Source organism: Eucyclogobius newberryi, unplaced genomic scaffold (genome assembly GCF_026437365.1).
Source record: "Eucyclogobius newberryi isolate DKJ021-1_F unplaced genomic scaffold, fEucNew1.0.hap1 SCAF_5, whole genome shotgun sequence".
NCBI lineage: Eukaryota > Metazoa > Chordata > Actinopteri > Gobiiformes > Gobiidae > Eucyclogobius > Eucyclogobius newberryi.
The window spans coordinates 15,939,566-15,961,989 of record NW_027316167.1 but is presented as its reverse complement, the minus strand read 5'-3'; the positions used below and the strand labels follow the sequence as shown (position 1 = coordinate 15,961,989).

Below are 22,424 nucleotides of genomic sequence, written 5' to 3'. Positions count from 1 at the left end.
ATTCTGCATTTCCTCGGTTCACATTTCAACAAAGCCCTTTTATATGTAATTTATTATGCTTTTCTGATTCATGGTTTTACAAACAAATAAATTTTTCGCCGACATCTTGACACGCAGTGGTAATAATGCTCTATTGCTGCATTTGAACACACTCAAGAAATATAAACAGTTCTTGTCTTGGAGATTAATTGGTGGATAACAAGAGAATCACAGTACAAATGGACTCAAGAGGCCAAATAACAGTGAAAATGATAAACGCACATTTAAAAGCTAACAAGAAGATGCCTCAATATATTATGTTGTCTTAATTGATATATAATACATTGATTTATTGTTTACGTTTTGGATTGCTACAGAATAGGTTGTGTTCACATGACATTACAACACTGTAGAATCTCTAGCAATGTCATTGTTTTGAAATGTCCTTAAAAACGTCACCTTTTAAACAGGAAACTTAAGTCCATGAGAGGTTTAACGCTGAGCTGGAGGATAAGTCAGAATATATGGGAGAATGGGCCTGTTAAACCGTGCGATGGCAGATTTATTCACCAGGTTTGTAATCAATATCTCTGTAATTAATTGGGCAATCCACATGAAAGCAAAACTGGTAAAACAAAGGTCAATGTCTTTCCTGTCAGCATAGATAAATACATAAATATATACAGTATTATCTGTTTTCTATATGCAAATCAGATCACATTAACTGTAAATCGCAGTATGTTTTGATGCTTTTTGAGTCACACATTTCTGTTTATAAATGATAAACATGGAAAAGTTGTTGTCCAGAATGGTGGTTTCCAAATGTAGCTTGTGCTCCAGATTCAAATGGTATTTTGTTTATTCTTCTCTAAACCTCAGTAAGCGTAAGGCGGAGGCTTTTCAAACGGCCCGTACGCCTCTCCATAAAGCATCGGGGCATTAGGGCCATTACATGTTGGGTACCCGCCTGGCTCCTGGGTGCTGTCCGGCGGGTGAGGGTGTCCCATGGGCTGCGGGGGCACCTGGGGGTGGGCCATGGGCAGCTGTCCTGGTGGAGGAGGTGGCTGCTGGCTCTGAGGAGGGTCACATGGGTGAGGGTTGGTGGGACAGCCTCCTTCAGGGATGGGCTGAGGCGTGGAGGGAGCGGGGTAACCGGGGTTGGGCTGTGAGAGACAGAGATATGAGGGACATTTTTAATAGCTTTTATCAGGTAACAGCTTTTAATAATATCATGAGCTAATAATTGTCTAAATTACTAATACTTCTACTGCCAAAATGTGTGCAACGTAATACTCCTGCTTGAGACATGGCAGGTGAACAGAAAAACATAAAGACTTAGAGATATTTTCATTTTAGGTAGAAAAATTGCTATATTTAGGACATATCTGATAAATTGTTAAAGCCAGGTTTCACCTTTTTTCTCCCATTTGCAGTTGTAGCTTTAAAACTTAGAACTTTAGAAAGATATAAATAAATCCTTCCGTGTTTTCTTTTGTGAAAACCGCTTTCGTTTGAAATTACAACACCCCATATACATATATGGATGTCAGTTAATTCAATAATTAATTAAACATTTTAGGTGCAGATGACTTTCTTTTTTCCTCCAAGCAAACGGCCCCAAAAGTATTAAAATAAAATGAAAAATAGTTTTCCCTTTTGGTAAATTTTTCTTACTTGTCATTCCAACATGCGAAAACAATACAACAGAACATAATTAGTTGTGTCTCGTCTTAAAGGTTAACGTACATGTTTTCGACTGCATTTGACTGCACTGCATCTCCACATCTTGATCAAGGTTTGGTCAGGGCTTCAGCTGGAGGGTTAGCCCTTTCTGCATGTGTGGCTTTAGCTTTAGCCACTGTATTCCTCTCATAGGACTCACCTGAAGGGGTATGGGGTAGTTGGGGTAGGCGGGCAGGGCCTGAGGGGGGCAGAAGCTGGCGTAGGTGAGGATGTGCTGGTTCGGGTTGTACAAGATGTGAGGCGGAGGCGCTGGACTCTGAGGGATGTAACGAGACGGTTTCTGCTGCGAGGGAAGTTCAGTGTTAAACGTAACGCAATAATATTAGGATCGGAAAACTTGTATTTGCCCCACAGTTGGATACATGGGGGACATAAGCCTGACTCATGGTTTGTTTGGTGGGCTCCTCTGTGTTTGTTTTGTCTTTTTCTGATTATCTTTTTATAATTGAAAGATTTAAAAAAAGAAGAAAATATAAGTGACATTCAGACTGTGAATAGATTTTTCTTATCAGCATCAGCAACTGTTCAAACATGTTAAAGCTGACCAGTGACGACAATATAATAATAAATAATGTATGATTATAATGATTATTGTTATAACATTAAATGCACAAACTTTAATATACCTGTTGATTCTTGCTTACCAAATCCTTGTAAGCTCCGAGCAGCGCCGCGTTGATGATTCCCAGGAACACAGCGATCACGTTCAGGACGACACAGGCCCAGAGCAGACGGTGCAGGTGGATCACGTCCCAGCAACTGCTCACACCAGTGAACCTGAAGTACTGGGAGTTGTAGTCACTGGAAACCAAACGAATACAGTTCAGTCGGCACAGTTTTAACGTCAGATGGATGGGTAAGTTTGAGCGTGAAGGGCGCTGACCTGTCGCAGTTGAACAAGTAGCAGCAGTAGCACGTGTGGCTTTCCAGTTCCAGTTTGCAGGCTTTGTTTGAGGCGCGGCACGTCACCTGAGAAGTTCAATATTTACGCAATAATTTAGGAAAAAAAAGTTGTGATATGAGTAGTTTCAGTCAGTTTAGAACCATGACAACAATAAAGACTATCCTATTTCATTAACATGCATTTATAACTATACATAAAACATTTACAAGAATTTAAAGCTGAAGTAACTGATTTCCACACTAAATCTTACAAACCCTTTAGCACATTGTTAATATTCACAAGCATTCATTTTCAGGCTTTCAGGCTCATTCACAGATTTAAAACGGCTTCTTCAGACAGCGAAGTGAAACTTGGATGGGCCGCCCTAGCACGGCCAATCAGAATGATGCTTTGAGCCCTTACTTCTGGGTTGATGCTAAATCAAATGTTTTATTAGCATGTGTGTTTGTTGTTAAATAAAGTGTTGCTCTAACAAGATACTCTTGTGGAAAACACACAAGATACTCATTTGCAACAAAAATATTCAGGTATTCCCCTTTTAAGTCTCATCTTAAGACCCACTTTTAATGCATGGGTCGTGTGCTATTTATTTATTTGATTTCCCCTATGTTTATGTCTCAATATGTGCAGAACTGTGCAAACTCTGTACTTTGTAAAAATCTGCAACAAATAAACTGGACTGGATTGAATAATATATCTCTAATAGCCAGTCTTTACGTTGGCACCTCAGTGTAGTAGTTGTCGTAGGCGTATCCAGAAGCACTTCCATAGTAGTCGCACATGTTCTCCTCCAGCGGCCTTATGTCCTGTGGTCAAAGACAAACCAAAACACAATTGTATTAAAGCTGCCACCTGCTTATCTCCATGGAACCCCTATTGCTTTTCCTGTAAAGCTCCATAATATTTCATTAAACTTATCGACGTAGAAATGCAGGTAGTGTCACCGGGCCAGGCTACAGGTCAGAGGTCTCACTTATAAAACTAAAACAAGTGAAATTCTTACTGAAAGTCTATGGACGGGCAAACGCAACTCAAACGTCCATAAACTTCTTGAAACTGGCTCACTTTTCCTCTGTCTAGCCTTCTTCCTCATCTCTGAAAGCCCCTCTATGTAAAGTTCAGCGTTTGTGTGACCGGACCATTTCCATTTTCACAAACTTGACGTGTAGAGTCTCGTACGTAATATTCTTGCACATACATGTGGTTTATAAATTAGACCGCTGATCTTTGACGAGAAGACCTCGTTCACAGTTAGAATGTAGGTATTCTTTTCAGCATCAAAAACACTAAATGCTACATACAGTATAAACAGGTTCCGTGCCATATTGTGGAATATTCCAGCCAAAGTATTATCATCTCCATGGAGACGAGCAGGTGACAAACTCTTCACCTTTAGATATTCAGTTTTAACACAACAACCACCAACAGCCTAATTCCATTCCACATATATAAAGAATAAAGTTGTTGTTAAACTGACCCACTAAATTAGTGTAAATGATCATTACCGCTGCGACGACACTTGGATCAGACTTTGGTGGACTTGGGTCAGTTTAGCGGCTTCATTGAGTGTAATTTTTCATTTGCATTACTGTGTCGTCACTTCATAGCATTTTCATCCCAATATTAAACTTCTAGAGATTTAAACATGCTAAATGCTTAACTAGACCTTATCTTATGGTTATCGGGTTGTTCCACGGCTCTTTTATTTACTTTTTAGCCAATATTCTTCACTTTTTTGATGCACAACACCTATCTATACTAGTATTGGTAGATACCGGTACTATAAATCTAGATCCATGGTTCAACTACAACATAAGAAAACAAATGCTCTACTCCAAACCCCTATAAAGAAGCACACTTTTTTTCTGTGTTGTACGTTTCATGATGTGGTTTTCACGTGGCATAAATTCAGATTAAATATTCAATCACTCATCAACTTTACTTGTGCATTTGCTCTTTTTGTGTGCCTCCAATTGATATGTTTTACTGAATATAATGTCAAAACGTAGAGATTCTGGATTTCAGGGGGATTCACATGGACAAATAGAGATTAAAGAGATTAAAACAAATATACAGCCTTAGTTTATGAAAAGACTATTCACTCACAAGCAACAGTGCGTCTCTTTAAGTAACGTTGAAGCCAAAAAATAGCCCGGATACATACAATGAGCTGCGAGGCGATGATCCCGTCCACGATGGCACAAAGGAAGGCTGCGATGACTCCCATACTGATGAAGATGATGGAGGCGATCAGCTGCACACACAAGACAAAAACACACACTAACTCTGAGAAACCGTGTCTGAAGAAGTGTGCGTGGTGCCTGCTTAACTTCATATATGTGTTTTTATATGAATATTGTTTATTTCTAATACCATTTCATTTTTGTTAAAACCAAAACCCAAGTCCTGACAAATCTGTACATGCATCGTTATTTAAGTCAGAATAGTGACAGTGTTTTGCCACCATATGTTCTATTTCATCCCTACTGACTGCCAGAGGGCGGTCCCTTCGCACATGCGCAGTTCGAGTAATTATACCAAATGAGTCACACCTGTGACCCTGGATGGCACCCAGAGGTAATATATTCCCCCGCCATCCATCACTCCGTTCTCAGAATCTTCTCGCGTGCGATTCGTATTACAAAGAACTTGACTTTTCAGTCGCTTGAAGTCCTACTACCTAGTGGTTGGAGCTGCGGATTTCGCCCTCCGAGGACTGCGACGATTTGTTTTTCGCTGAGATTTACAGGTATTTCTTAAACTGCTATTTGTGCTACGTTGCTGTGGATTGTTGGCGAAGGCAGGCGTACGCGCACCCTCTCCCACACCACATAACGTTGTCTGATCGCATCCGTGCTATCGCTAACAGTGTTAGTAGCTTTGTTTTCGCATTGTTTCTGGTGGAGGCCGCGTTCGCGCACCCTCTCCCACAGTCGCATTACGTTTCTGATCAGCTGTTTCTGATCACAGTTGTGTTATTGAGTTAACGGTGTTAGTCATTTTTGTTTTGCGTTTTCCTCATTGGTGAAGGCGGCGTTCCGTCATTTCAGGTATGTTCTGCCGTCTTAGACAGGCTGTACTATTGCTAACGGTGTTAGCGGTTGTGTAAGTTTAAGCCTCTTTGAGCGTTAGCTGTACACAACGTTTAGTTTTGTTTTCTCTCTGGGGTTTAGGGCCGCTGGTTGCGCCCCTACCTTAGTTTATTTGCCCTAAATTGGTGACGGCAGCGTTCGCGCCCCCGCTCCCGGTTTTGGCACCTGTACCGGCTTGATTCTGCCTGGTATTTTACTGTTGTTTTCGTTAACGTGTGGCCCTAATCGGTGACGGCAGCGTTCGCGCTCCCGCTCCCGGTTTTGGCACCTGTACCGGCTTTAATACTGCCCATTATTTTACCGGTTTTGCTTTAACTTGTGGCCCTAATCGATGACGGCAGCGTTTGCGCCCCCGCTCCCGGTTTTGGCTTTGGTACACGCTAAATTTGGTGCCAGATCATAGATGGCTCCCATTCTTGCGTGAACTGTGGGTCGGCGCTTCATGTTGATGATGGTCATGACCTTTGTCCGACGTGCCTTGGCCCTGACCACCTGATGGAGGCGCTTTCGGATGACCCATGCATGAACTACAGTTATGTGCCACAGGCGGTTAGAGTGTCGAGGTTGGCAGAGTTGACCCTGACTGGTGACAATGACCTCCCGCCCTCTGGCCGAGCGCCCCCTACCAGACGCTCAAAACGCCTCTCTGAGCCCGCAGGCACTGACGGCTCTGCAAAAAAGAAGGCCAAGTCAGATCGAGGCCTGACATCCAGAGTGGAGCAGCTATTGGCTGAATTAGAAGCAATGAAGTCCATGTTGCAGGCTCATCGCGTGGATTCCCCTGCTGCTGAGGCTGGATTTCCTTACTGATCCATGCCTACTCTTGCTCCGGAGGACGATGTTCTCTCCGTGGCAGCATCTGCCTCTCATTTTAGAGATGAGGAGGGGGCACCATCCTTCCATGGTTCTGGGGATGGCTCTTATGACTCTGCTCTAAGTTTTAGTGGCTCAGGCGATAGCCCCATGCGGGTTGTCCTGCGTAAAGCCCTGGGGTTTCTCCAGGTGGAGATTCCGCAGCCTGAGCAGCCCGGCTTTGCCAGTGCTTTTTCAGGCGGGGATGTGCTCCTACGCCTTTTGTCGTGCCGCCGTCCACGGAGTATCTTAAAGAGATGCATGCCTACTGGAGAGATCCGAGCGCCTTTTCGAGGCTCTCATCAGATGGACGGGTTCTGGCCGCTATGCATAATCCATCGGCAGCCGGTCTGGATCGCATGCCTGCTGTTGAACCCGCCATTGCGTCTCTCATTGTTTCCCCTGAGGAGGCATTACGCCAGGATGTTAGATGTCCTTGGTCACAATGTCGGGTGACTTGACGACTTGGTGACCAAGGCATATAATTCCGGTGCGCGGGCTGGTCGCTTAGGCAATTCACTGGCTCATGTGATGCTGGCGCTCTCTTCCTCCCTTCAAGGGAGTGATGCCGCTGATACTGCTGCAAATATGTTTTGTGACACAGCGCTACAGGCTTTTGCGCTTATGACGAGGGAACTAGGCAGAGTTATGTCTTACCTTGTTCAAGCCCGTCGACAGATCTGGCTTGCTCAGTCTCCCCTCACTGAGGCGTGCCGTAGGACCCTCCGCAGTGTGCCCGTGCAGCCCGGTGAGTTGTTTGGCTCCGCTGCCGTGGAAGCGTTGGAACGGACTGCTCTCGCCCGACAGACCAGGCAACAACTTTCTGGCCTAAACAGGGCGGGGCCCACCCATCGGTCTGGGCGGGGCCCACCCATCGGTCTGTGAGACGCCAGACGGCTGGCCCTAGTTTTCAGCCACCTTCGCGGAGTTGGTCTGGTGGGGTATGCTACCCCCCAGAGGGTCCTGACAGGGGATTTCGCGGCACCCCACGCCAACCGGGACACCAGCCAAGACCTTCGGGTACTGGCCGTCGCCCCCCCAGGGCCCCTAGGGGCCGAGGGGCACGAAACTGAAACATTCAGGCCGGCCGTCGGTCGGATATTTTTCCAATCAGCAGCTCAGCTACTATTCATGCGTCGGACCCATGGGTGGTTGCCACCTTTACTCATGGGTATCGACTGCAATTCCAACACCGGCCACACATGTCAGGCTGGGTCAAGATGACTATGATCAGCGACCCGGCAAAAGCTCAAGCATTGACCCAGGTGCTATCCGTCCTCCTGGCCAAGGGTGCCATCGAGGCAGTAGATCCTCTGTGCAACCCGGAGGCTACTACTCCACGTATTTTCTCGTGCCCAAAAAGACAGGCGGATTTCATCCCGTTTTGGATCTCAGGGGACTCAACCATTTCCTGAAGGTGTTGCCATTCCACATGCTCACCACAGGAGAGGTTCTTCAGTCACTCACAGACGGGGAGTGGGTCACGTCTGTAGATCTTGAAGATGCCTACTTCCACGTGCCCATTGCACCTCAACATCGGCAGTTTCTCAGGTTTGCCTATCTAGGCAGCCATTGGCAATTCCGGGTGCTCCCATTCGGACTCTCCCTTTCCCCGAGAGTGTTCACACGATGTGTGAAAGCAGCCCTTGCGCCTTTGCAGGCCAATGGACTGATAGTCCTACCATATCTGGACGACTGGCTAATTTGCGCTCCATTCCGAGCGCAAGTCATCCGGGATACAACTCGCCTGCTGGCTCATGTGACCCAGCTGGGCTTCAGAGTGAATATGGGGAAGAGTAACCTGGTCCCATCCCAGAGGGCCACATTTCTGGGAATAGAGTTAAATACTGTGTCGATGAAGGCTCGTCCATCACTTCGTCGGCTGGACGACATTCAAAATATGGTCTCTCGTTTCGGGCCTGTTAGTCGGCACCCTTTCATCGAGTTTCTTCAACTTGTGGGGAAGCTGACCTCCGTTACACGCATTGTGCCCCTCGGCCTCCTGTCATTGCATCCTCTGCAGCGGTGGCTGAACAGTTTCCACCTGGACGCTACACGGCACCGAAGGCGAACGCTTCGGGTGACGTGGCAGTGCTTGCATGCACTGGCTCCATGGAGGGACAGGCAGTATTTGGCGAGAGAGGTCCCCATGGGCTTGGTGGTGTGTCGCAGGGAGGTGGTTACCACCGACTCCTGCACCACAGGATGGGGTGTGGTATGGCAGCACAGGATGGTCCAAGGGATGTGGTCTCAGAGGGATCGCTTGGATCACATCAATGTTTTAGAACTGCGTACTGAGACTGCTCTTGTCAAGGTGACAAATGACATCCGCCTGAACACTGACACGGGCAAAGCCTCAGTCTTAATTCTGTTAGATCTGAGTGCTGCTTTTGACACTGTCGATCATGGGATCCTCTTACAGAGACTAGAGGACTGGGTGGGCATCACTGGCATTGCCCTAAACTGGTTAAGGTCCTATCTGGAAGACAGGAAGTACTTTGTTGAAATTGGTAGCTGTGTCTCAGACCATATGACCCTGACCTGTGGAGTGCCCCAAGGGTCAGTCCTGGGTCCCCTTCTGTTCAACCTCTACATGCTGCCGTTAGGTCAGTTGATACGCAGTGAAAATGTGTCCTATCACAATTATGCAGACGACACTCAGATCTATGTTTCACTATCGGCAGGTGACTATGGACCAGTAGATTCACTCTGTCACTGCATCCAACAGATCAGTTTGTGGATGCAAAACAACTTTCTCCAGCTGAACTCAGACAAGACTGAAATAATCGTTTTTGGCCCACAGAAACAAAGAGAAAGTGTTAGCGGTCACCTCCAGAGTCTCGCTCTAAAACCTACAAACCAAATTAGAAATCTGGGGGTAATAATGGACTCAGACTTGAACTTTAATAGCCACGTCAAATCAATAACATCAGCAGCTTTTTACCATCTAAAAAACATTGCCAAAATCAAAAATATAGTGTCAAAACCAGATTTAGAGAGACTTATCCATGCGTTTGTCTCCAGTAGATTAGACTACTGTAACGGCCTGCTCACTGGCCTCTCCAAACGAGCTGTAAAACAGCTGCAGTACATCCAGAACGCTGCTGCTCGGGTCCTGACCAGAACCAGGAAGTATGATCACATTAGTCCTGTTCTCAGGTCTCTGCACTGGCTCCCTGTGGCTCAGAGAATAGACTTTAAAGCAGCTCTGCTTGTGTACAAGTCTCCATGGCCTAGCACCAAAGTACATCTTGGATATGTTAGTGCCATATGAACCATCTCGGACTCTGAGGACCTCAGGGACCGGCCTCTTGCTGGTGCCCAGAGTCAGGACAAAACATGGGGAATCTGCGTTTCAGTTTTATGCAGCTAAAATCTGGAACAGTCTTCCTGAAGATGTGAGACAGGCTTCTACTCTGACAATGTTCAAATCTAAGCTAAAAACAGTTTTGTTTAGCTGCGCATATGACTGAAAGGATTTTTTCTTTCCACTCTTCTCTTTTGTTTGTGATTTTATTAGTTTAGAAAATCAGTTGGATTGATAATTTTTAATTTAGTTAATTTTATTGTATTTATGTTTCTGTAATTTCTTTGTGATTTTATTGCATTTTTCCTTCTGTGAAGCACTTTGAATTGCCTTGTGTATGAAATGTGCTCTACAAATAAACTAGCCTTGCCTTGCCTTGCCTGTTCATCTGGCTCTCAGGCATTTCCTGCCACACCTGAGAGGGAAACATATTCTGGTTCGGTCGGACAACACCTCCACGGTTTATCACATCAACCATCAGGGAGGTGTCAAATCGGCTCGGCTCCTCGAGGTGTCTCGCAATCTGTTGAGATGGGCTGCGCCTTGTCTGTCCACACTGAGAGCTGTCTATCTGCCGGGAGAAAGCAATTCCGTGGCAGACTTTCTTTTACGGCAGCAACCCCTTCCGGGAGAGTGTTCCCTCCACCCTGAGGTGGTGCACACGATTTGGGGCCTTTTTGGTCAGGCGCAAGTAGATTTGTTCGCCTCAGAAGAGTTGACCCACTGCCCGCTATGGTTCTCCCTCGCAAGGGCGCCGGGCTCTTTAGGCCAGGATGCTCTGGCACACACATGACCTCAGGGCCTTCTGTACGAGTTTCCTCCTCTTCCACTGATTTGGCCCACCCTACAGAGGGTCCTCCAAGAGGGTCACAGGCTATTGCTGATAGCCCCGTGCTGGCCGGCACAGCCGTGGTTTCTGTTACTGTACAGCCTGTGCTGCAGCCCTCCGTGGCCCCTTCCGGCCAGGAGAGATCTACTGTCTCAGTTGAGAGGTCAGATTTGGCATCCGAACCCTCAAGGCCTCCGGCTGTGGGTTTGGCCGTTGGCGGGTCCGAGCCACAGCTAACTGGCCTCGCCGATGCGGTTAAACAAACGCTTCTGAATGCCAGGGATGCCTCTACTCGTCAGCAGTATTGGAACAGGTGGAAGCTGTTTTCCCAGTGGTGTTCTGCCCACGGTGAGGACCCGGTGTCCTGTACGGTGCCTCTCTCCTTGATGATGGCCGGTCCTCGTCGACCCTGAAAGTATATGTTGCTGCCATATCTTGTAATCATGGTTTGGTCAACAATCGTACTGTGGGGAGTCATAACTTGGTTTCACTTTTTTACGGGGAGCTCGTAGGTTGCGGCCCTCCGTCGCTCCACGTGCCCCAATATGGGACTTGTCAGTGGTGTTAGATTCCCTCTGCCAACCTCCATTTGAACCCTTGGCACAGGCGGACATTAAATGGCTGTCTGGGAAGACTGCATTCTTGTTGGCCATGGTCTCCGCGAAAAGAGTCAGTGAGTTACATGCCCTTTCGGTCAGTCCCACACGTCTCAGATGGAGCTCGAATGACTCCGGTGTCACCTTATGGCCGAATCCGACGTTTCTGCCCAAGGTGTTGTCCCGCGCTCATTGCAACCGGCCTTTGAGTTTGGCTCGGTATGAGCCCCCAGCTGGAGAAGGCAGGGACAGGCTCCGGTCATTGTGCCCAGTGAGGGCATTGCAGGCCTATATTGCGGCAACTGCAGACATAAGGCACCCAGACCAGCTGTTCGTATGCTACGGTGGTGCTAAGAAGGGCTGTCCACTATCCAGACAGCGTCTTTCGCATTGGGTTGTCGATGTGATTCGCCGTGCTTACGGTGTGGCAGGACTCCCCCCACCACCCGGCGTGAGGGCTCATTCCACCAGAAGCGTCTCCACTTCCTGGGCCGCCATGAAGGGCGTTCTATTGGGAGCTATATGCAAGGCTGCATCTTGGACTGGGCCGGGCACTTTCGCCAGATTCTACAGCGTCAATGTGGCCGCTCCACATCCTCTTGGTGTGGTTCTCCAGGAATCCCCAGGTCCTTCTCAGTGAGGTATGTGCTTGGGATTCTTCGTGACATAGCTGGTATTATGTCATTCAGTGCTTCAGCACCGCCCTCTGGCGGTCAGTAGGGATGAAATAGAACGAAAGTTACATATGTATCTACGGTTCTATGAATCCTGGATGACCGCCAGAGGCGCTCTGTCACTCCGAATCCTTGCGGTTTCGCGAGAAGATTCTGAGAACGGAGTGATGGATGGCGGGGGAATATATTACCTCTGGGTGCCATCCAGGGTCACAGGTGTGACTCATTTGGTATAATTACTCGAACTGCGCATGTGCGAAGGGAACATTCAGTGCTTCAGCACCGCCCTCTGGCGGTCAGTAGGGATGAAATAGAACCGTAGTTACATATGTAACTTTCGTTTTATTTACTTACTTAATTATTTGCTCAAAGTTTGGATTAACTTCCCACTATCTTTGTAAATGACTGAAGTTGGCATTCATCATTGACGTTTTGAAATAACCTAATAGTTTTGGGGGGTTTTCTGTATTATAAGCCTAATATTTCTAATATCAATACTAAAACATAAATAATAACGTAAAATAATAAGCAGATTTTATTAATGGTCAGAGATTTAAAAAAAAATATTTGGCTCATTTGCTAATATAACTTAAGGTATAACTATAATCTCATTTGAAGACACTTCTTGTCCTTAGACACTTTCATTAGTTAAAGTAGTTTACCACAACTTAAAATGACTTTAAGGAGGCGTGTGGGTAAGTCATGGTCCAAGTACGAGCCTGAGGTCAAACAAGTCAGTTTAATCCCCTTTATCTCACTTCAGCTAAAACTAAAACTCACAGTGAGCCAAGATCGCTGCTGATCAAGGACATTTTAGGTAATTGTTCACATTCATAAAGTGATATTTCTGCACATTTGTGGTACATTTTGGACCTCAATCATGACAATTACATCACATTTCTGATGAATGGATAGATATGGATGGATGGATTGGATCAATCTAAATCATCCACCTCTACTTCATTGTCCCAGTGTTTTTTTTTTTAACTTGCATGTAAAATACATCATACATGCACAATGTTCGTATATATTGTACATATCTGATGTAAAATACATCATATATGCTTATTGTACGTATAATCTTGCTGCAGTAATGTCCATCACAGAGCAGTGTAACCAGCTGTTTGATCACAGATGCTTCACTTTTTATTGCTTTGAGTTTATTTCATTGCTGTTTCACTTTCCCCACAGGATCAAACCGTCTGGACTAAAACAACAAATTAAAAAATGTATTTCCTTGTTATGCAGCTAAATGATGCTGTGGACATAATTTATATTTTATTTACAACTTCTCCAAGCTGTGCCTCTGAGCAATTCAAGTATGCTGAGACATTTATTCTTGTTTATGTCAGCAACTATTACTTTGTTACTACTTCTACTGGTTCAATTTAATCTAACACACATCATTTCAAAAGAACAGCTTATGACTCCATCTACTGGTGCACAGTGGAACTACAAGCGTCTCAGAACAGACACATTATAGAACATTTTAACATTTTGTGAGCTTTTAACCTTGTTACAACAGTGTTTCCTACTTTCCTACTATTTGAGTTTGAGTAACCCTGTACTGTCCTGCAACTGAGACTCGACCAATCAGACATATTACGGTATCACCTACCCCTTATCCCCGCCCACATACATTTAGCTGCGATTATTTGAAAAATGAAGACTCCAAGTGACACATGCCGGGTTCAAAAATGTTCATTCTTCAAAATGTAAACATGTAAATACAGATTTGATGCAGGAGGTCAATGGAATAATTTCTATGAACAAAATTAAAATGGTGACCTACTTAATTAAAGAAAGCATATCTTCTTTATCAATACACATTCAGCCAACGCTATGTCTCTGATTAAACAATACATATTAGCTCAAAGTTACAATACTTTGAACTCTTTTATTCTTGCATAAAGTTTAAAGCTTGACTGTAGTGAGGACGGCAAAGGTTGTGTACACTAAAGGGCCCCGTTAATGACGCACTCGGTTCTATAATCGAGGCGTGTGGCATTTCAAATGGTCCGTAATGAATTCCTGATTGTAAAGTTTGAATGGGATCTTGTTAAAAGTCTTTATAGTGACCTGTATATCTCCTCATTGGCCACAGTCAAAGGCTTAACACAGTAGATCATTTACATTTAAATCATTCAAACTGCATTATGTCCGATCCATTGACCCGCTTAATCAGACCGGTCTATTTCAGGTGTAAATTTTAAAAGATGTGGCAAAACCCCGGCTGAGAAAACAGTTTATTTTTTCAATAGAGCTTTATCTGCCAGCCTTGGGCCAGACTCTCTACTTCATTAGCGCTTTAAATGACTTTGGTTTTATGGGTCGTGAGCGCGAGGCGGAGCGAGCCAGAGCATTACTTCACATGACATCAGCACGAGCACAGGCGTAAAACTTCATCTCAGAAACCAAACATGACAGGCCAGACCAGGGGCTCCAGTTCCTTCTCATTCTGTTTTCAAAGTAGTTTCTATGGACAAAACAGGCTTAATCCAAATAACATCAAATCTCATCTATCAAAGGGTTATTTTAAGAACATGACCATACTTTAATTCAAGCTTGTATAAAATGTACATGATTAAAACCAGGTCTAAACCAGAACTTAAAACCAGGTACCAGGGCTAAATAACAACAAAAAACTGGACTAAACTGATGAAAAATTAGAACAAATTAGATCAAAATTAAGACTATAAGAGAGAATTTCAAGCTTTAACAATCCAGTATTACGGAAAAGATTTCGTTTTTAGTCAAAATAATGTAATTTTCAGCACGAAATACTTTACTTTGCTAGTTCTCATAAAGCTCAAGCTTATAAAACGGTTCAGGGAAGGTCACAATTTGTCCTGTTTATGTGACTTTTTAACTATCAATACGTTTTGAGTCTAGTTTTACACTTTCAACAAAGTCAAAACCAGGATTGAATTACTTTGAAACATCCAGAAGGAGACTAAAACATTATCCAAATCAATTTGCTTTTGAACTGCAAAGCAAAATCACCCTTTATGACCCCGTACCACATTTAGAGAACCTCCAATTTAACCAATTTCCCAGTTAATTTAGTTTAGCGACACCATGAGTTACTTTATAGCCCCGGGTCAAGCTCTCTTTATCGGGTTACGTAAGCTCAATGTTCCACTGACTAATCAAGACCACCGCGAGTAATAAGTGTCACCGTCTGAACAAGCTACAATACAACCGTTCAAATGCTTTGGCTCCTCAAGGTTACACAGGGAGGATAGAAGAAGAAGAGCGCGAGATAGGGGCAGTTAAGGGCAGGGCATCTGAAGCGTTTCGTCGTAAAGAAGAGAGAACAGAGCGTGTAAGAGGCAGCGAGGGGACACAAAGTTTTATTTCAGACACGGAGGGCCAGATAAGACGCAGAGAAGGGGGCAAAGTCATTGTGATTTTTACAGCTAAATCCTGAATGGTTTTAATGAAGTAATGCGATCCAGTCCATTGAAATATAGATTAAGGTAATTGTGTGTTGGTCCGAGTTCAGAATGCAGGTACAAAAGGGCATGGGGGACGCTGGAAGTAACTGGACGTGACTCAATGTCCGATGGCACGGACCAACGGATAAAGGTGAAGGTGTCGCTCGTCAAGTCAGACTCATTTCAGACACGGTAACATGATCATTTTTGAAATAGTTTTGTTGAAAATACTGCATGCAGCCATCTTCCAAACAAGCTGATTTAACATGTTAGATGCAAATGTTTATTTTTCATTGTTACTAAAATGTAATAATATTGCTGGGTTTCAGATGGCGTCACAATATTTTAAAGGCCAATGATATTTAATGCAGATGTAGGAAGCTAAAATGAATATACCGGTAATTAAAATGCAGATTTTTTTCAAGAAGTGAATGTGTAAAATCACTGATTAAAAAAAAACATCTGAATTTACCTTTTAGATATTTCATGGCAAAACACAATGTCATCAATAGGGAAATCTGGCTTTTGCCCCCAAATGTGATCAGAATCAGGGTTAAAGTGCAACATACAACAATGAAGAAGCAGAATATAGCAAAATATATCAAATAGAATTGATTTACAAGTCAAATAAAAATAGACTGCAATATATACACACTTTAGTATATTTAAAAATCTGGAAACCACCATTACCTTTGAATGATTTACATAAAAGGAGGAGTCATGTGAGTAAAACCCATTAAATACAATAAAAATGTGAGTATAAGATGCTGCACATAATAAAAGAGCATAACCTTTTGGATGAATCGCCGCTCCTGTTAATTAATCAGCCGCTGTCATTGCACATGCCCAGTTAGCTTTGCACAAGCGCTGAAGTTGCTATAGTAACCATACAAGGGACAAACCTCATTTAAGATATTTGTTCAGTCAAATTATAACTATTTTACTGCTAAATACTGCAAAATATAAGTCATTCATTCATTTTTGTTTCTAATATAAGAATAAAGTTGACATATCTACATTTAAATAGAGCACTACTTGCGGCTACAGCTACGTACATAATTAACACCTTTTAAAAGAGTTAAACGAGTTGAAAGAAAAGGTTGCCAAAGGGACAGTAACAGCCACTTTACGAGTGCTTTTTCTCCACATCTCCAGGAAGCCGCGTGACAGGAGCCTCGGGTGTCAGAGTGTTTCTTTGCTCCAGTTTGTTGTTCTTTAATGAGACTTGGTTTTGATGGTCTCGAGTTTCAGAGCGAGAAGAAGACACGACACCTGTGAGACTCACGCACTGTTCCTGCACTGCATTAAACATTCAAGGAGGCTCCACCACACAGTCTTACAGTATGTGATGTCTATATATTTATCTGTCTTTGGTTTTTGACGCCGCTGAATACTTCATCATAGTTTTTTCGGGTCAACGTTATTGTTTTTATTTCAGATACCAGAAAAATGAATGGTAGGATTGTACTCCAAAGTTCAAAAGCAAAGAGCAAAGAGGAGATAAAAGACATAAGATTACTGTTAACTAAAAGATTATTAATTTATTTTCCTCTTTTGATACCAAGTGTTGATGCCTGATAGATCCTAAGGCAGAGCTGAAGTTGCTACACGTGCAATTCTGTGAGATAATGTCAATCATCCTGGTGTTTCTGTCCATGTAACAGCTGTAAATAAGAGTGTTATAATTATTTTTATTAAGAGTGTAAGAGGTTTTTTTCAAGAGTTTTTTTTACAAGATTGCAACAAAAACATTATTTATGTAGTGTATGAACCAAAAAGTATAGTTCAGGTAACGTCACACTAAGACAGGTGTAAAAGAAATATGAAGTGAAGCTGATTTATCTGGTTTGAGAAAAGAGGAGGCACACTTTTCACAGCCACTGATTGTACATAATATTATAATAGCATTAGGGATGTCAATATTACTCGGTTAATCAATAATCGTGATTATTCAGGTCACAATATAATTGTGAGGACCAAAAATGTATAATCTTGGTCATGTTAGAGGCAAAATTAAGTTGTTTTAGTTCAGTCCAAAAAAAGACCTGAATGTAAAAAGTTTTTTTAAAGTCATATTTAACTTTGAAATCATGTTTAATTTTATTTTGTCTTTCAGAAAGTTGAAAAGTTGGTGACAAACTTGAGGAATAGTATCATGTTAGTACCGTGGATAATCATTAAATTGTGATGTTTTTTCTCACAATACTCACAATCTGTGTTAGATCTAAGTCTACTTTGAATAGTTGTTAATCTTGGTTTCTTATTGCATGTTTCCATTCTCCTGCTGTTCTTGGACTGTGCGTTGCAACACTGGAATTTCCCCACTGTGAGCCAAAAAATATTCTCTCGTCTTCTCTCGTCTTCTCTCAGCGTATCTTAAGTTAAAATATTCACATTTGTCGTCCTAACCTGCAGTCTACGAGTAAGTATCTCTGTATCCACTGTTTTGTAATCCAAAACGTCAGTGAAACTAAAATGTCCCCATTTCCAACCACAAACTCATCATGTACAAGTTAAACGTATGAAAACATCACATCCATCACCTCGGCGCGGCTCGGCCTTGGCTCCAGCCAGCGGTAACACAAGCCACGGTGATCTGAGACTCCACACGGACATGAAAAATTCACTACACACAAAGACTCAAGTGGCAACAGCATCAGAGGAACAGGTCCAACTCTCTGACAGCAACAGGACAAACTGCTGATATAAATGTAGATAGCAGAGGGAAAAATGCTCCTGCGATTGTTCGATTACAGCGGAACGACGTTTCATTTTACATTTAAACAACCGTATGCCGCTATATTAATCTGAAATGTTTAAACGATCTATTGTGGGACTACTCGAAACATGAATGAATCAGTCGAAATACAACTGTAAGGAACTGTATGAAAGCCAGAACAGAATCACATGGTAAAAAGCTTTCTATCGTTGATTTGACATACTCTCCCCTTTAAGTCCTTCACTGTGGTTGTTAAAAATGTAAAAAAACAAAAGTATATTATTACATTAGGCTACATTCATCTGGACAAAGCTTTAAAAATCAAGACACTTTTACCATTTTAAAGTCATTGTTGTTTGCCCTGCGAGAAACTGCAGTAGAAAAGAAGTTGATGTAGTAGTATTAGCATTGAAGAAGTAGTGGTAACAGTTATATAGTAGTAATAGTACTAGATAGGAATGGAAGCCGCCTCGATTTAATAGAATATCATCATTTCCGTCAACAGTAAAGTGCTAAATCACTCATCGTTGCTGAGTCACTCTCGTCAAGTTTCAGGTTTACAAGTGAACTGACACACGAACTCACCCCTGTCCTCAATGCACGCCCGTTATTGCCCCGTTATAACTTTAATGTCCCGTTATGTCCGCCTTCAGAGCTCCAGAGTTGTCTCGATGCCTGTTTCTGACCCTCCCTCTCTCTTTTGTTTACCATTTGACGCCAAATTTGTCCCAATATCAATATTTATTCAATTGCGTCGCTGGAGGCTTGGGCCAATCCCGTTCAAACCACGACTCCAGGTCATGTATCCTCCAAACAAAGGCCATAAGTGCAATAATCACATTTACCGGTGATCGTAAAAGAGCAGTGTAATGTACTTATAAAGTCGTGTACCGGTAGTTAGACTAGTTAACCGGAACTATCACACCGATGTATTTGGGTGGAATAATAACACGTAGTAAGTGCCAGCCGTGATAATTATCTTCTGAGCCAATTTAGAAATGAAACGTCGAGCAAAACAATTTATGGGCTATTCTCGCCTTGCCGACAAACTGAACTAACGGGATTTATGTTTATTTTAGTTTAGTCTTTATGTGAAGGGACGATGTACAGAGATGTCATAAATACAGAGATGTTCCACACCATCTGCAGTTTCCTGATGTCTTATTGGCTTTAAACACAACAGTAACAACAAAAACAACAACATTTGCCTCATCACAGGTTGTAATGTGGATAATAATTAAACCTTTTCTTTTTTTTCATGCCAGATGTCGTTTCCTATTCATCGTTAGCTGGACGGACAAACATAATACACCTTTTTAGCTATAGATGATTTCTCTTTTTAATCTAAACTTTAACCCAAACTTCACTGCATTGAAAACCTTTGTCTTGAATTACAGTTTGATCATGCAGTTGAAACGGACAAGGTTGCACTCACCATTGGTCGGCGGTTTTCTACGAGATGGAGCGCGACGACGCCGAGAAATGCCCCAAAGCTCAGCTAAACACAAATGTTGAGATGGTTAAGAGAAGACTGTGTGACCATGAGGCTCCCGGATCAACAAAAGGCTTCAAAACGTCTCAAAAGTGAAGTGAAGTGTTCTTTTGACTGATGTGTTTTACTTGAAATGAGACGCAGTTAAAGAAATAAATGTCGGAATCTCAGAATCTATTCACGGGTTTCAGGCAAATGATTCTTTCCCGATTTGAATAGTTGTGTGAGGATGTATATATATGTATATATATAGATATATATGTCAAATCCTTCATATCAATTATGTCTGAAACCCATGAATGTGTCCAAAAAGTGACATTTTCAGATAGATATGAACACACTGCACACGGTCCGGGAGTGTCGGTTTGATATTGTGATGCCCCGTACCGTGATGCCGGAGTAAAATCCCGCCACGCTCACGTTGGACGTCCGAGTGGCCGCGATGAACCCGATCGTGAGGACGATCAGGGACAGGAAGAGCAGCAAGACGGTGACCCACAGAGCCGTCCTGCCCCGCCGATAGTACTGCACTACAGGGACGCAGGAGTCGTGTTATTAGAGGGAAACGCAGCCACATGCAGGAGAACCTTAGACAGTCTTATTCTCATCAGAGCCCACTGCTATTACAGAGCAACTTTTTATGACTCATATTCCAAACACTTGCATATGAAAGTGCTAAATAACAATTATGTTTTTATTTGTCTGTGGATGCATTTAAGCAATTTAGAAGCTTGTGATTCTATGTATTGTGACAGTTAGTGGTGGGCAATGTATCGCGATTCTGATTATATTGTTGTTTCGAAGATATGCAACATTTGAATATAAAGTATGTCGCTTAAAGTAACAAATGCTATAAAAAGACAGAAATTAAGGTATAAGGTGATATTTCTTCACTCAACTAGTGCGTTTAAAGACATCATAAACATAATCAAAAAACATTGAAATACTCATTTTTGTCAATATCTCTCACCCCTGTATGACTTTTCACAAACGACATCACAATGTTTTGGTTATTGTTGCATCTCTAGGGCTTATACGTTGTGACGTTGGAAATATTTTGTGTAACTGCTTGTCGTCATGGAGACGTAATTGCTTTGCCTAGAATCTTCCACAGTATGGCATTAAACGTGTCTATCTCGGTTGAGGGAAGCGGATCAGGTTACAGGTCAGATCTGTGGAGAGTGGAGGGGTGCTGGCAGTAAGAAATAGCGGGTTTGAGCAGTTAAAACACACATAATTAGATGCCACACTGTCAAACATCCAAGTCAGAGCAATAAAAGTCTGCGCAAAATCATCTTCATGGAGATAAACAAACACACAGGGTTAATCAATCCTTTCAGAATAAATAGAAAGTTGCTTTGGCAGACAGTGGCAGCTACTTTCTATTTATGACACATTTATATGACACATTTCCAGTAGTTATGCCCAGACTAAAGGCATGATTTGTATTTGAGCTGTCTTACCCTCAGAGTCCACCACCTCGGCTACATTTGGCCGTGGAGCCTGTTGTGCTGGAGTTGTTTCTGGTTGAGGCATTTTCAAAGAGATCTGAATTTTTTTTAAAGATGCGTTTTTCTTCCCCTCTAGGATCACTCAGTCCTCATAGTCACCGAGCAGCGGATCTTCAACGTGTGCTGTGTTTATCTGATGGACATGGCTGAAAAAGACTAGTTAGAGTGGTCGACGTGTCCCGGGTGGAGTGAGATGTGATGCTCTGAAGTTTGGTGAAGCAGAGAGAGAGAGAGAGAGAGAGAGAGAGAGAGAGAGAGAGAGAGAGAGAGAGAGAGAGAGAGAGAGAGAGAGAGAGAGAGAGAGAGAGAGAGAGAGAGAGAGAGAGAGAGAGTGAGAGAGAGAGTGAGAGAGAGAGAGAGTGAGAGAGAGAAGAGAGAGAGAGAGAGAGAGAGAGAGAGAGAGAGAAGAGAGAGAGAGAGAGAGAGAGGAGAGAGAGAGAGAGAGAGAGAGAGAGAGAGAGAGAGAGAGAGAGAGAGAGAGAGAGAGAGAGAGAGAGAGATTGTGTAGGATTAGGCAGAACATTAGGTTTTTATTATGTATCTGCACATTGTATTTTACCAAAGTGTCTTAAAAAACAATTGATTCTGATGTTTACCTGAGCAGCCGCAGCAATGAGGGAGGCTCTTGCATTGTGGCGCCCTCTACTGGACACAACGTGAACACTCGAGATGACCGTCCTAAAACCACTTACACTGATCCAATATATATTCATGCTTTTGTTTGTCTAAGTGTTATTTTATTTATCTTTGCATTATTATTATTATTTTGTAGTGGTTTTAACATATTTTGCACATTTACTTCACATTGCAAAACATCATTTTGCAATAATGATGTACAATTTCCATTATTACTTACAAAACCCAAGGGAAATGTGTAGTCATTATTCAAGTTTATTTACAATGAATTACAATCGCAACATTTTATTTACACAGAGGCTCTCAATTTACAGCCTCAATTTACATCAAACAACAATAAATAAAAGATTTGGCTTCCAAGCTGTAAAACATTTATATAATAGGACTATTCCGGGTTTAATCTGGGACTAAACAGGGTCTAAAAGTGGACTTAATTGTTCTTGATAGTTCTAACCAAGAAATGACCCAAAAGAGGACAAAATATGCATAAACTGACTCTAAATTAGGAAATCATATAAACCAAAGAGCTGTCTGTATCACCAGATGGAGCTCATGTATTTAGAATGAATGTTAATTATTATTATTATTTTTTTATGAAGAGCATCATTTCTCAACCAAAATGCATTGAAACGTAATAATGAATATAATAATAT

The 22,424-nt window shown here is 42.8% G+C and overlaps 1 protein-coding gene across 3 annotated transcripts; it reads right to left on the bottom strand.

The window, feature by feature from the left end:
* Positions 1 to 671: 671 nt before the first annotated feature.
* On the bottom strand, positions 672 to 21,320 carry LOC140381117 (transmembrane protein 255B-like). 3 transcript variants are annotated; one of them, XM_072465140.1, is made up of 9 exons: positions 21,088 to 21,320; positions 20,012 to 20,154; positions 19,568 to 19,630; positions 4,791 to 4,880; positions 3,352 to 3,432; positions 2,606 to 2,691; positions 2,349 to 2,523; positions 1,862 to 2,005; positions 672 to 1,142 (listed from the first exon to the last, which is right to left on the bottom strand). In XM_072465140.1, the coding sequence occupies exons 1-9, from the start codon at positions 21,158 to 21,160 to the stop codon at positions 855 to 857; spliced, it is 1,143 nt and encodes a 380-aa protein (XP_072321241.1). In that variant the 5' UTR covers positions 21,161 to 21,320; the 3' UTR covers positions 672 to 854. The 3 variants fall into 3 exon arrangements, with proteins under 3 accessions (XP_072321241.1, XP_072321242.1, XP_072321243.1); XM_072465141.1 differs by having other exon boundaries at positions 2,367 to 2,523; XM_072465142.1 differs by having other exon boundaries at positions 1,862 to 2,002; positions 2,367 to 2,523.
* Between the last annotated feature and the right edge of the window lie 1,104 nt (positions 21,321 to 22,424).

Excerpts from the sequence above, each read along its gene's own strand:
- LOC140381117 (XM_072465140.1), bottom strand. The coding sequence starts at position 21,160 with ATGCCTCAACCAGAAACAACTCCAGCACAACAGGCTCCACGGCCAAAT. Across the intron at positions 20,155-21,087 it reads CGAGGTGGTGGACTCTGAGG|TGCAGTACTATCGGCGGGGC; the intron begins GTAAGACAGCTC and ends GCGTCCCTGTAG. Across the intron at positions 4,881-19,567 it reads TAGAAAACCGCCGACCAATG|CTGATCGCCTCCATCATCTT; the intron begins GTGAGTGCAACC and ends TTGTGTGTGCAG.